Source organism: Antedon mediterranea, chromosome 1 (genome assembly GCF_964355755.1).
Source record: "Antedon mediterranea chromosome 1, ecAntMedi1.1, whole genome shotgun sequence".
Taxonomy (NCBI): Eukaryota; Metazoa; Echinodermata; class Crinoidea; order Comatulida; family Antedonidae; genus Antedon; species Antedon mediterranea.
This window is the reverse complement of record NC_092670.1, coordinates 15,825,094-15,838,600: the sequence shown is the minus strand read 5'-3', so window position 1 is coordinate 15,838,600 and position 13,507 is coordinate 15,825,094. Positions and strand designations below refer to the sequence as shown.

Here is a 13,507-nt window from a genome sequence, read left to right as displayed (position 1 = left end):
AACATATATATTGTTTAGAGGTTTGCATGGCGAAATCAAATGTTGATATAAGTTTGTTGATATAAAGATATAAGTTTGATTTAAGTACACCATGTATGTTAATTCTGAAAAGAACTGTTGAGTTTCTTGACGTTTCGATCAATATGCTTTGATCGTCCTCAGTAGTTGATCAAAGGACGAGGACGATCAAAACATATTGATCGTAACGTCCAGAAACTGAAGTACTTATTGTTGGTTTATAGATGTAAGTGGAAACACAGTACCTGCATCTGGGGCATCTGTTGCTTTAGGCTTAACCTTTCCAAACCCAGGCCCAACTGGTTTGTTGTAGTCCTTCCTGCCAAACTTGCGTTTCTTACTTGGTTCACTTAGCGTGAAAAGCAGTGAAGAAGATGATGACGAGAGGCTTGAACCTGTTGCGAATTCACTAAATGTATCTTGGCTTCCTGTCAACCAATTATATGCATTCTTTCTGTTTCCAGTTGCATCTGCAATGAAGTAATAAAACAATTTATTTTTCTCTCTTTTGTTTAATGAGAGAATTCAAACACAGGCTCTTTGAATAATACTATAGGGCCTGATTGTCTGGTGTTGTCTTTCGGTGAGAAGCTTCTTGCTTCTGACATATTCCGGATTATGCTCCCGCCTTTCCGCGAACTTGATGTTGGCCTTAAATCTCATCCTCTCCTTCGTATTCCTTTTGATTTAAGAAAGTTTTGTAGATTATGTTTTGATAGTCTGCTTTTTTTAAATATATTTTTATTTTTGTAACTACTTATCATGTAGGCTTATGATGTACAGTGGCTGCTTGTGTCATTTAAAAAAATAAAGATATACCAAATTTTATTATTTTTAATCTCTATATAAATAAAATAAGACCTACCAATCTCTTGAGTTGCCATGAACTGCTGTGCATCTTGAGTGGCCCGTATATTACCCCCTACCTGGTCCTGATAAGACGGAGGAGAACCTGAACCACTAGAAGATTGGCTAGATTGAGTTTCTACAAATAATGGCGTTGATATCGCTTGATGACGTTGCCTCCAGGAATGGCTTATTATAACTTCCTATGAAAGAAGAAAACAAAAATAATAGCATAAATACGATTGTTTCACCATGTCATATACAGCAGAATACTTTCCCCTTTAATAAGGGTTGTTCAAAACGCGATGTTCTACTGTAGTTTATTTATACATATTTATTTCACTTCTTACATTTACTCAATACTTGCCTCAAATCTACATTCCGACAGTGGGGTTTCAAATATTTCTCTCTTGTAGTCGGGGCTGCGTGATGTCATCTCTAATAGTAAATTGGTTGCATAGCTAAGGAAATCAGTCTCTGTGATTGGACAGTACATGCATTGTAATATTGCTACCATTCGATCCACAGTACTTGCTGGTAGCCTAGTTTCATGGCTCCAGAAGTTTCGCACCACAAGTCTATTTGGGAAAATGTCTGTCTTATTTAAATAAAGTAGTATACAATGTTGAAATATGTAGACAAGACAAAATGTCCTTAGTAATGAGATGGTAATTAGTTATGAACATAAATATACCTAAGAGCTGGCTCTTCATCTGTAAGTCCCTGTAGAAGAGCGACTCGAGCCATCTCTAATACATCCTTTGCACCTTCTTCTGCTAGCACAGTCTCATCTCTGAAATACCCGAATACCAAACAAAACTGGTTAGAAATATTATTCCTTTAAAGTACTGTGAAATAATTTGTAACTGCTGTTTTTTACTGTTGGGTCAGATAGACACACTTTACCTGTAGTTATCAAAGATCCACATCAAAATATCAAACATCACCTCTCTACAGGCAGCACTTGAGTTGCTCACAAAATTGACAATAGAGGGAAGCAAACTGTGTACTTCCTTAGCTTTCAGAACTTTGAGAGTTCCATTGACAAGTTTCAGTGCGGACACTTGTTGGGCTTCATCTCTGAAAATAAAAATATTGTGCACAATACTAGAGTTACTTGAGTATCTGTTAAGTTGCAAAACAAATTAAAATTGTATCATCTCGTAAAATATTCTGCTTTGTTAATTTCTTTCCTAAATACTAACTTAACCTAACCTCTAAACTACCTTATTAAATAATGATACTGCAAAATGTTTATATTCTCTAGACACGATACTGCAAAATGTTTATATTCTCTAGACATGATACTGCAAAATGTTTATATTCTCTAGACATGATACTGCAAAATGTTTATATTCTCTAGACATGATACTGCAAAATGTTTATATTCTCTAGACATGATACTGCAAAATGTTTATATTCTCTAGACATGATACTGCAAAATGTTTATATTCTCTAGACATGATACTGCAAAATGTTTATATTCTCTAGACATGATACTGCAAAATGTTTATATTCTCTAGACATGATACTGCAAAATGTTTATATTCTCTAGACATGATACTGCAAAATGTTTATATTCTCTAGACATGATACTACAAAATGTTTATATTCTCTAGACATGATACTACAAAATGTTTATATTCTCTAGACATGATACTACAAAATGTTTATATTCTCTAGACATGATACTGCAAAATGTTTATATTCTCTAGACATGATACTACAAAATGTTTATATTCTCTAGACATGATACTGCAAAATGTTTATATTCTCTAGACATGATACTGCAAAATGTTTATATTCTCTAGACATGATACTGCAAAATGTTTATATTCTCTAGACATGATACTGCTAATGTATAAAGTAGAATGTAAAACATACTATAATATATTATATATTTATTTATATTATTATTTCTTATTACCTGTGGCTTAGTAAGTCTACTATACCAATATTCTTCATCATGATGTAAACGTTTTCAATCGCCTCAACCCTGGAAACAAGGATGTCCACGCATTGCACTTTGGGTTGTCCATGCAAAGACGGCAAGTCAAAGAGTATTTTATGCATGAACCTAAAGGAGATATAAAAATGTTATTTTTCAAAAAATTATGTTTTTATATAGTTATATTTAACAAATTGTCCAGAAACTTAACAGTTCTTTTCAGAACTAAACATATGTTTTATACTGCAAACTTTATATTTTCATCTGTATTTTAAGTAGTAGTATTGTAGTTTTGTGCTTACAAATCACAGAATGTTTGGTTCAAATCAAGGTTGAATGATATACCTTAAGCTCTGTTTACAGCATCAAACTAGTTTGACAAAAACTGTCCAAATATGGTAGTGAATATTTGGGCATATCACATTTTCAGAGGTTATATGGGCATATCACAAAATAAAGAAAAACTTACCGGTCAGCAAAATATGGAAAATGTAGACAGATTTTGTCCATGCAAGTAATAAAGATTTCCTTTCGTGTAGAGTGCAGTGCGGTCAACTCTTTTTCAGTGTTTCTGTGTATCATTCCATCAACCAATCGGTCTTCATCTTTCATCCGTTTCATTATCATTCCAATGACCTCAGCTGTTGGTGCATGAACCTGCTTGTATTTGCATGAAAGATTGCTAGTGAGTTTGCTATAAAATCTGTGTAAACAATATTTATTTCATTTCAGTACAAGACATTTCAATAGCGAGAGGTTAAAAGCGGACGAGGAAAAGATGCAAAAATGAAGAAATATAATTATTAATATAAAAAATGATGATCTGTGCTGGAGAATTGGGTGGGTGATGAAAATTCTGCCTCATGCTGGTTACAGCCCTGTATTTAAAGTGGCTAAATTGTTGTATTTTTCATTTATCATAAAATTTCATTTTGAAATTAGTTCGAAGTTTCCATATTGAATTAATGTCAAAGGCTAGAAGGGATCCTAGGCCATTAAAAAGGATTTTGACTATGGAGTAGAACATAGACAAATTGGCATTTTAAGTAAATAAGAGTCTCAATGTTTTCTCTCACAGGATTTTATCATAATGATTATAATATGATAATAATACCTACAGTAATATGATAATATAATCATATTATGTCGTCTTTCTATTTTCATAAATGTCTCAAGAATAAAGTTAATATTATTAAAATCATAGATATGTATAAACATTTTTTTATCTACATACACTTCTTCATCAACATGTGATGATGGGCTAATTGGTGGAAGATTGTTGGCCAACACAACTCCAAGTAATTGAATTCCGACAGATCTTTTCAAATCATTACAGTCTCCAATGGAAAAGCTGCTCATCACAACACTAAACAAATCGAAAATGAATGAAAGACCTTTTAAAGCCACATTTATAATACCTTGTACTTGTTGAATTTGTATTCAATAAACAAATATTTAAGGGTTTGTTTAGGGGTTGGTATTTGACAAGTTCTTTTACTTTTTTTTCTGATCCCTGAAACAGTTCTTATTTAATGTCACCATTTTAAGTTATTGTAATTAATGTATGCTGTTTTTATTTCATAAACTGTTTCTAAATAAATGTTGTTGATACTTAAATATGAATACTAATACTAACAATAAAATACAAAATAGTCTAGGCCTATTACAATTTTTTTTTACAAGATACCTGCGGGAGCTGTGGGTTAGCCTAAAATGTCTACATACCTTGTTGATATATTCAGAACCGGTTTCCAGCATTCTATTGTAGTCTTAATAAGATCAAGGTTACGCCGGAGTACTGGTCTAGTTTCATGGTAACTGTAGAACATAAGAAACTCCACCAAACGATTAGCAATAGCTCGCTCTTGTGGAATTGCTACTGGTGTCCACTGTAGCATGACAACCATGATATCTACAACCAAGCTATGGATGCCATCACTACCACTGCCCTCAATGATCAGGCTCATTAGAGGGCTAAACCAATGTTGTGCATATGGTTCGAAAATCTATAGAATCAAAATAAACAAAAATTTAGTGTTAAAAAATAATTACTCATGTTACTTATAAGAAAATAATTTTGTTGCTAATGTTAATTTTTTTAAGAAAATAAAGGAATTTTGTATTTTATTGTCTAAAGGATTGTATATCTGATAATTCACTATTGCTTTTTCAAAAACTTGCTCACATGTTTTTAGGACCCCAACTATTTCATCTGTGAGTTAAGGATTAAATGAGTCATCTAGAATCGATTGTGTTTTATGGTATTTTTATATTTATAGAATCAAAATTACTAAAAACAAACATACACAGTGGCAAATAAATAACTATTTCTATTAACAAGTTGTATACAAGGTAGACTGCAGATAAAACAAAATATGCATTTTAAGTTATACCTCTGGAATATTAACAATAAGCCTTGATATAAACAGTTTGATTCCCAGGTCACCTGATGTCCTTGCCTTCTGGTTAAGCCATGACATCCAGCCTGGCATGTTGCTGCTCTGACTTCCCTATTAACAAATAAGGACAAACAAATAAGCATTAATTATTCTACAGAAAACAGCATAAAGCAGATACTAACATGCCAAGATACTTGAGGTGAGTGAGTAGCCAAGCGGTTAAGACAGTGGAACCATAATTACGTAACCATAACATCGGCATGGGTTCGAGGCTCATTCGCTCAAAGTCTTCTCGGATAAAGACTATAAACCATAGGTCCAGTGTACACATCTAGCTCATGTGCACTTTAAAGAACCTAGTACAAAGTACAGTAGGGGGTTACCCCTGTGTACAAGTACATGCCAGCCATTGGGCCCTGTGGGTCAATTCACTTCAATTCAACCATGTGCGACTATATTCAAATGAGGTTCTGCACAGCATAGGATGATGAGATGATACTTAGTTTTAGGATACTATACTACTGTATACTTCCAGAGTAACAATGAATATTCTCAATAATTAGCATATTCAGTAGACTGACCTGCGCAGTCTGCACCATTATGTTAGCCTTCATGTGATTTAAAAGTCCAACCAGCGATGCCATGCATTCATGCTGATTGAGGGCATCATCTTCCATAACGACTGAGTCACCATAGACCATAGCAGATGCTGGAGTCTGAAAAAGGTAAAAGTAGAGTTAACAACCTATGACATTTGAACTTGGAGGACACGACTGAGAACTACCTTACCTCTGAAGATGAAGCTTCCTTATTGGTTGATTCCCTACTGTCGTCTGCTTGTGACATACTATCAATACTTGGTGTAAACTGCCTTGAACTGGTAAAATCAAACCGCTGGATGTCTTCGCTCAGACTACTGTCTGCTAAGTATTGAGATGACAGGTAATGAATGGATTCTAAACATAAAAATAAGAAGTACATAATATTAACAACAACTGTGTGTCACTGTTTCCTACTATTCTGAAGCTATGTTTACACTATCAAACTAGTTTGACCAAAGAAGTGTGATGTGCCCAAATATGGTAGTGATTTGTTTCTATATATGGGCACATCATAATTTTTTCACATAAAGGTTGATAGTGTAGACAGAGCTTCACACTGCACTGTACAAATGTATGCGATTACTTGCATACAAACACCTTACCACCTTCTTGTCCACTGCTGGTGCTTGCTCTAGCTTGATTGCGTATTGCAATGTACCGCTTCTTTCTCTCAGGCTGTGAATCGTATTCAATTTCAAACTTGTATTCTCGTCTAGAATCAATGATGTTTTCAAACAATAACTGACCCTGTAAGTAAACAACGGTTTTAACTATAATATTTACAGTACAGATTATTTGTAAATGTAAATGGGGGAATAACTTGCGACATGTAACCTACTGGGCTGAATTGCGCACAGGTGTGGATGCACATACCACAACTTTCAACTCCCCTAAGGGTTCCATCGTGTCGAGTGCTGCAACCAAACGACAGGGGCTGAAATTTCATTTCCTGAAATAATTAGCATCTACAATTTCCTTCTATTCGATTAATTTATTAGTTCCCTATACGAAATTTCTTGTCATCAGTAAACATATAAAACTATAAATTAAGTTGAAAAATGTTAGAAATAATAGTATAAAATAGTCATAAAAAAAATACCTATCATTGCAGATACTATATTTATTTATTTTACATGAAATATAATGATTAAAACAAATTTACCTTAGCGGCATTATCATTGAATAGGAAAGCATTGTAAAATTTCAGGTCAGTTTGAGTACAGCATACTACAGCCATCATGGTATTGTAAGCCATACAGTGAAGTTGTCGTCTTAGTTCCTTGGCAACCGACTCACCACGGACATCTTCTACCATTACTGTACGGCTGATTCTATTGTAAATAAGATTTAATAGCTAAATTTAATTGTAGTACGGTAAGTTAAAATGGGAAAAGACCCAGAGATAGACCAACCAAAAATGGAGAGATCGCATAAGGTATTACAAAGCTAGGAATATCATTTTGGCAAACCTGGAGTTTACCGTTGGCGTGGAAAAGGAATAAAATACATGCAGAAGGTAAAAAAATGTACTTAGAAATAGTCCTTGTAAGCTCTTCTCCTTTAGTATTGTCTAAGCCACAGAAAGCTTTATTGATCTCCGAGCTTGGCGAGCGTAATTCTTCTTTTGTAAGACGTGAATACATGATTTCTACTAACTGGAAACAGCAAATCTTGGACACAAGTTGAGTCTCAAAGGTTGATTCAGGATACTAGATAGAAAGGGAAAAATATTATTATATATATAAATTATTAATATTTTTCATACAAAAACAAGATCTTATCAGTTTTCTAGTGTGGGCCTAACTGTAATTATTTAGAAATTATCTTTAAACAGGCGAGATATTTTTAGTAGCTTTTCACAGGCTATTATTATGAAGTAAATGTATTTTAAATTATGGTGGTCTGACAAATTCATTGTATACATTGTAGAATAAGTATGATAATAATGTAAATAAAACTGGTGTTTACACCACAAAAAAATGTTGATGAACAGAAATAAATTATAAGAATGTAAAAACTTGTAAACTCATAAAACATTTAGTATAGAGGGAGTTTTCTGACCTTTGTTTGTTTTGCTTCAATGATTCCCAGAATTTTTTTAATATGAGATGTGAAGAATTTTTTGACTGCAGTACTGCTGGAGAGCCTAAGCATTGGAATACAGACGCGTTCAATGGTTGAACGACGCAATTCCTTTGGCGGACTGGATTCTTTGAGAAATATCTCAAATGCCACATTGAATGATTTTTCTTGCTCTTCTGGTTGAAGTCTACAAAGTAAAATTAGAACACAAATTTCTGTAAAAGACATTTTGACCAGGTCAAGATAATGTTTAGCTCTAGTCCACAGAGATGTTGAGAGATCTGGTTCAGAAAGTAAACAGTCTGGTCCAGGGAATGGAGAGATATTTCCAACAGAAAGACCAATAATTGTACAGATTAACATGCAGTTTATTATATTACTAACCTTTTGATAAAAGCGGCAAACGTTTCTTGAATGCAATTCTCATGAACATGCTTTTCTTCACGGCAAACGACGATGATGATGACCTGCAGTAACATCATTGATCCCGAAAAAACCAGAGCTGTTAAAAGCTGGAGAAACAACCAAAATACATATTTCAAGTCATTTTCTAAGAATCCACTGCATATAAAATTATCCAAAGTTTTGTTTTGTTTGTTTATATAGGCAAATTGCCATGGATAACATAAGCGAATTAATTCACTATCCTTCTTAAAGATGACAATCATGTTAAAACAGAGAGAAACAAACATACACAAGATGCTCTACATGTATTGTATACCACTAAGCCACAGCTCCACTCTGGAATTGATTAATTTATTAAGTATATGTACCTTATTCAATGCTGTGATGTAATCATTATGTTTTGTTGTACCAACATTAAACTCAGTTGAACTCAATGGAAAGTTATAAGTTACAAATTCATCTAGGCTTTCTCTGAAATTAATATATAAAATATAATTATGTCTATATATTATATCTTATTTATTCCATTATTGTTTAAATCTTAAAAGAAACTAATTAAAGGTTATTTTGAATTTGAAATTAATGTTAAAAAATAATGTGTGCCATACACTTTTGAAATTAATATCATATATAAAAAGGGAGTGTCATATTCCCAAAACAAATAAAAATATTTACTTCAACTCTGTGAGATGTGGTTCAGGAACTTGAGTAAAGAAATATAGAACCTCCAACAATTGAGCTTTAAAGGTCAAAGGTGACTTTTTATCACAAAGCAATTGTTGAAACATCTTGAAGATGCAGCTAAATGATGGATGTTTACAGTCCGACGCAAACTAGAAAATAAAAAAAGTTATAATTGAAAGAAAAGGTGCAATTAGTATAGATTTGATTTGAAGTCAAGATTATTGATATTCAACTTTGCTGTTCATATGATCTATATAAATACAATAAAACAATAAAGAAATGTAACAACCATAACAAAATCATGGACGACAAAGAATGATGTATTCTGCCTCTCTCCATTTAAAATACATATATATTTATAAATCCATAAGAAAAAGGGAATACAGTACCTTTGAATCTATTTGCAGTAAACTTTTCAGCAAAAGCAAACAAGCGGATTTCATTTCACGAGTGCTTCCTGCTATCCACCATGGCCGCAATTTGTTCCAATTTGATAAAACCGAATTCACAATGCTAGTTCCATATCTATATATATTAATAAAAAGTTTCCAATGAGTATCTATATACCAATCTTTAATAGTTACTTTAAAAAAATCGTATAATATTTAGATACTAACAGAATTATTGCTGCAGTAATTATACTACTACTATTATTCTTTATTTAGTTACTTCAGTAACATTATGGCAATTAACGTCACTTCAAGTAACTTTTCATCTTCATAATAAATTATGTTCTCACTTCTTTCGAAGTTGTTTGTCGTTAATGATGTATTGCAGTATAGAACCCATAATGCTGCAAGTCTGTTGCGGGTCATCGTCAAGTTCATGCATCAGTAACTTTATGACCTCGTTCACATCCATCATAAACTCGCAGTTGATTGCCGTCTTGAATGTAGTGAAGAAAACCGCTCCCTTGGTGATGGTTCCACCCTTGGATGGGTTGGAACTGCTGGATACTTGGTCTTTGATTCTCAGAAAACTCACAAGAAATTTAGTCTGTGAAGAAATGTAAATCATGCATACTTAAAGACTGCCTAACTCCTGGTTATTATTTTATTGGTAACAGAATAAATATTATTAACATAAAGGTTACCTTTACACCAATTGCAAATGCCAGTTTCAACAGTTGTTGTCTGAGATCCAAAGCCATAGGAGTTGGCTTACTGGTTACCACGCATCCATCTTGAGTAACGAAAAGTGACTTGAAAACACAGTCAAGTACTTGGTTTGCAAGGTTTATTGGGGATTGACCTCTTTGACATATCTGTCAATTTAACGTAAAAATCATTATGGTAAGAATAGACTACAGCAATCTGGAACAATTTAAATAGAACACTTTGTGAAACTCCTATTTAGGGGAAAACCTGATTTGAGGAGTCACTTTTGCATGAAAAAAATTAGTGACAATGTATCTTTAAACATTACGGCCAACCCCTATTCAGGGGACACTTCATTGTGTTTTGAAGGTGTTAATAATTATGTAAAGGTTACAACCATACCTTGGTTACAACTGGTACAAGTAAACCAACTTTGTGGAGCTGTTCATAACCAGATATAAGATGGCCAAGCGTAGTGTAATCAGACTCTGGGTCAGTGAATAAAGAATTCAACCGACTAAATATGTTGAGATTTCTGAAAGAAAAAAAATGCTAATTTTATATTTTATTTCATAGGTATATAAAAAACAGAAAACCACTTTTCTTGATAAAAACTTGTTTATATTATAGTCCAAGAGTTACGACCCTGAAACTAGGTTAAGAATGATACCTGGACCTTGGGATTGGAAGGCAAGGGTACACTACATATAAAATAATAATATGTAAAGAACTACATACTTGTTTTTAACTAGTTTTTCTTTGATGAATGATTCTATCTTGTTTCGTAGAGAAGGAACTTTATCCATGAGTAATTTAAGGAGACTGCAGGTCTGAAAGACAAGTTTGATATTAATGCTAAGTTAATAATTAAACTAAAATAAATGAAATAATAGTTTGAATTTTCTTTTTTCACACTTACTCTTTTTGGTAGATTGTTTGACACCATGATGTCAGCCATGTTGAATCCTACACTACATGGTTCCAAGATGCAGGATACAATCAAACCAATTAGATCTTCATTGAGAATTTTAGGAGGCAACACCTATAAGATAAATTAATCTTACTGCAATTTATGCTAAAATTATTCATTATATTAGGCTCTGTCTAAAAAAATGTGATGTGCCCAAATATGGACACGATGATGTCTTATCACTACCATATTTAGGAATATCACCACCGCATCACACTTTTTTTTGTCAAACCAGTTTGATAGTGTAGACACAGACACCGAAATATGGTAGTGATATGCCCAAATATAGTAGTGATATGACATCATCATGTCACATAAAATTTGATAATGTAGATAAGTCCAGTGGATTAGATTTTATCTCTTTCTACACGTAGTGTAGACAGAGCTTTAGATGCAGCAAAAATATACCTTTTGGATATCAGACGACCGCATAAGCACAACAGTCAAGAAGTCAAACACTCTAACAGTCAGTGTACACTTGGCATAGTCATACTCTTCATTTTCTTGCGGAGTAAATGTATCCGAGGAATTGATGCGGAACATACGAGTTGCTGCAGTGATGTCTGACATGGCCAGCTTGTGCAGAAAGAATTCCAAAGACGCAAACAGAGATTTACCATTCTTTCCTAAAATTTAAATGCAAACACCTTTTTAATTGCATTTGCATCTCTGAATCCAACATGTTAAATATCATCATTTAATTATATGGTCAAGACAAGAAAAAAGGTGGAAGACAAGAGACAAAAGATAAATAATTTTGCAAAGTGTGGTAGAAACAGAATCATGGAAAGAAAAGTCATTTTTTTAAATGACACACTGAAGATACTCAAAAATAAAGAACATTGACTAAATAAAATACAAAGCATTTCACTTGTACTGCAGAACTGTCATAGATTACTGCAGCATAAAAATGCGATTAACACTGCAGAAGTACTTTCTTACCTGTAAACACATCATTTGGAGTAATTAAGCTCTCGCCAAAAGACCAACAGTAGCAGTCCAACGCAGCAAGTAGATGGTCAAACCAGCGTGTGCTGGCTTTCAGTGTAAATTTATTTGACATAGATGCCAGTGTTGGGTGCTTCCTGATACCTCCCACAGACACCCCTGTTCCTCCACCACCCTCAAATCTAAATATTACCATATATTGATCAAATCAACATAGTATAGCATAACATTTTAAAATCCCATCAAAAAACCCATTTAAAAAAGTTGTTTTATTAAATTAAATGTTGTTGTCTTTGCTGTACCCTAAATAGTGTAAAACGATGTGAGAATGATGTGTGTTTATTGCTATATAAAATTGAGTTATTATTATTATCATCAAATTATAATTTATATAAATGACAATAATCTATTCTTTGAAAATTATAACTAGAAAACAGATTTACTGTACCTAGAAGTGAAATAGTCTGGTCCTTTTTCCTTCAATGTATTTCTCATCCAATCAGAAGTTGTATTTCCACCTGGTATGGAAAACAAACATTAAATGATCTAATAAAATTCTTGTAAAATACAAAGTACCCATATACAGTATATATATATACATGATGATGTCATATCACTACCATAGTTGGGCATATCACCACCGTATTTTGGTACATAACACTTTTTTTGTCAAAATAGTTTGATAATGTAGACAGAGGTTAAGAGATAGACAACATGCCTGGTTGTAACGGCGTCAGTAGGCTAACTAAGGTCATACACTGGTGGCGGCATTCAGTCTGAGGTCGCCCACATTCAGATAACAGAAACAAAACCATGTGACTAAGCGTTGGAGACAGGTCTAGTGGAAAGCCTCTAAGAACAGAAAAAAAAAACACATTCTTAAAATTCCCCATACTAAAAGAACATAACCATTTCCCTGAAAGTGTGTACATCTGACCTTCAGCATATAAATGAGAATACACTTGATATTTTGGCATACAATTTTTGACCAATATCACCCTAGACCAACCTTTCTTACCTGGGCACTCTCCTGTGCTTGCTTTGCTTGTTAAATATACTGGCTTTCTCTTTCATAATTCGTCCAAGATGTTTCAATACCTCACTGGCTTGTTCTTGTGTTCCTATTGTGTATACCACAGAAAATGTTACACTAACATGTCCTATTACAACATGTATAGAATGTATAGAAAAATAAGTTGAAAAGACCTACCGACTGACTTGTCATCATAGTGTGCCAATGCAAGGCTTCTAATATACACCACAACAGTTTCAAATGTAAACATGTCAACTAGTGAATCTTCCTCTCTACCGGAAAAAATGATCATGGTTATAGTCAAATCTTACAATACTACACTCTCTTAAAACCAGAAATGCTCCAAAATATTCATTTTAAATCAAAAAGCTCCAACACATTTGGAATACCAGAATTGCTTGAAAACCAGGTACAGCCAAAGAATGGTCAGTATTGGGAGAGATAGCTAATCCAAAAGTACTAGAAATGACCCAAG

General features: G+C 33.4%; 1 protein-coding gene across 1 annotated transcript in view; it reads right to left on the bottom strand.

Annotated features, from left to right (window-relative positions):
* LOC140058542 (DNA-dependent protein kinase catalytic subunit-like) overlaps positions 1–13,507 on the bottom strand; it is a 43,907-nt gene that overhangs the window by 17,149 nt on the left and 13,251 nt on the right. Inside the window, exons 23-53 of the mRNA XM_072104206.1 lie at positions 13,210–13,304; positions 13,018–13,120; positions 12,718–12,851; positions 12,448–12,517; positions 11,994–12,181; positions 11,460–11,677; positions 11,001–11,123; positions 10,820–10,911; positions 10,484–10,616; positions 10,078–10,248; positions 9,724–9,980; positions 9,374–9,509; positions 8,976–9,133; positions 8,669–8,771; positions 8,280–8,407; positions 7,875–8,082; positions 7,344–7,522; positions 6,976–7,144; positions 6,416–6,560; positions 6,001–6,167; positions 5,793–5,927; positions 5,206–5,322; positions 4,538–4,818; positions 4,047–4,178; positions 3,282–3,515; positions 2,792–2,941; positions 1,771–1,944; positions 1,559–1,657; positions 1,228–1,442; positions 884–1,063; positions 264–488 (exon numbers count right to left, since the gene is read on the bottom strand). Coding sequence (XP_071960307.1) covers positions 264–488; positions 884–1,063; positions 1,228–1,442; positions 1,559–1,657; positions 1,771–1,944; positions 2,792–2,941; positions 3,282–3,515; positions 4,047–4,178; positions 4,538–4,818; positions 5,206–5,322; positions 5,793–5,927; positions 6,001–6,167; positions 6,416–6,560; positions 6,976–7,144; positions 7,344–7,522; positions 7,875–8,082; positions 8,280–8,407; positions 8,669–8,771; positions 8,976–9,133; positions 9,374–9,509; positions 9,724–9,980; positions 10,078–10,248; positions 10,484–10,616; positions 10,820–10,911; positions 11,001–11,123; positions 11,460–11,677; positions 11,994–12,181; positions 12,448–12,517; positions 12,718–12,851; positions 13,018–13,120; positions 13,210–13,304 — 4,919 coding nt within the window. The remainder of the gene's footprint in view (positions 1–263; positions 489–883; positions 1,064–1,227; positions 1,443–1,558; positions 1,658–1,770; positions 1,945–2,791; positions 2,942–3,281; positions 3,516–4,046; positions 4,179–4,537; positions 4,819–5,205; positions 5,323–5,792; positions 5,928–6,000; positions 6,168–6,415; positions 6,561–6,975; positions 7,145–7,343; positions 7,523–7,874; positions 8,083–8,279; positions 8,408–8,668; positions 8,772–8,975; positions 9,134–9,373; positions 9,510–9,723; positions 9,981–10,077; positions 10,249–10,483; positions 10,617–10,819; positions 10,912–11,000; positions 11,124–11,459; positions 11,678–11,993; positions 12,182–12,447; positions 12,518–12,717; positions 12,852–13,017; positions 13,121–13,209; positions 13,305–13,507) is intronic.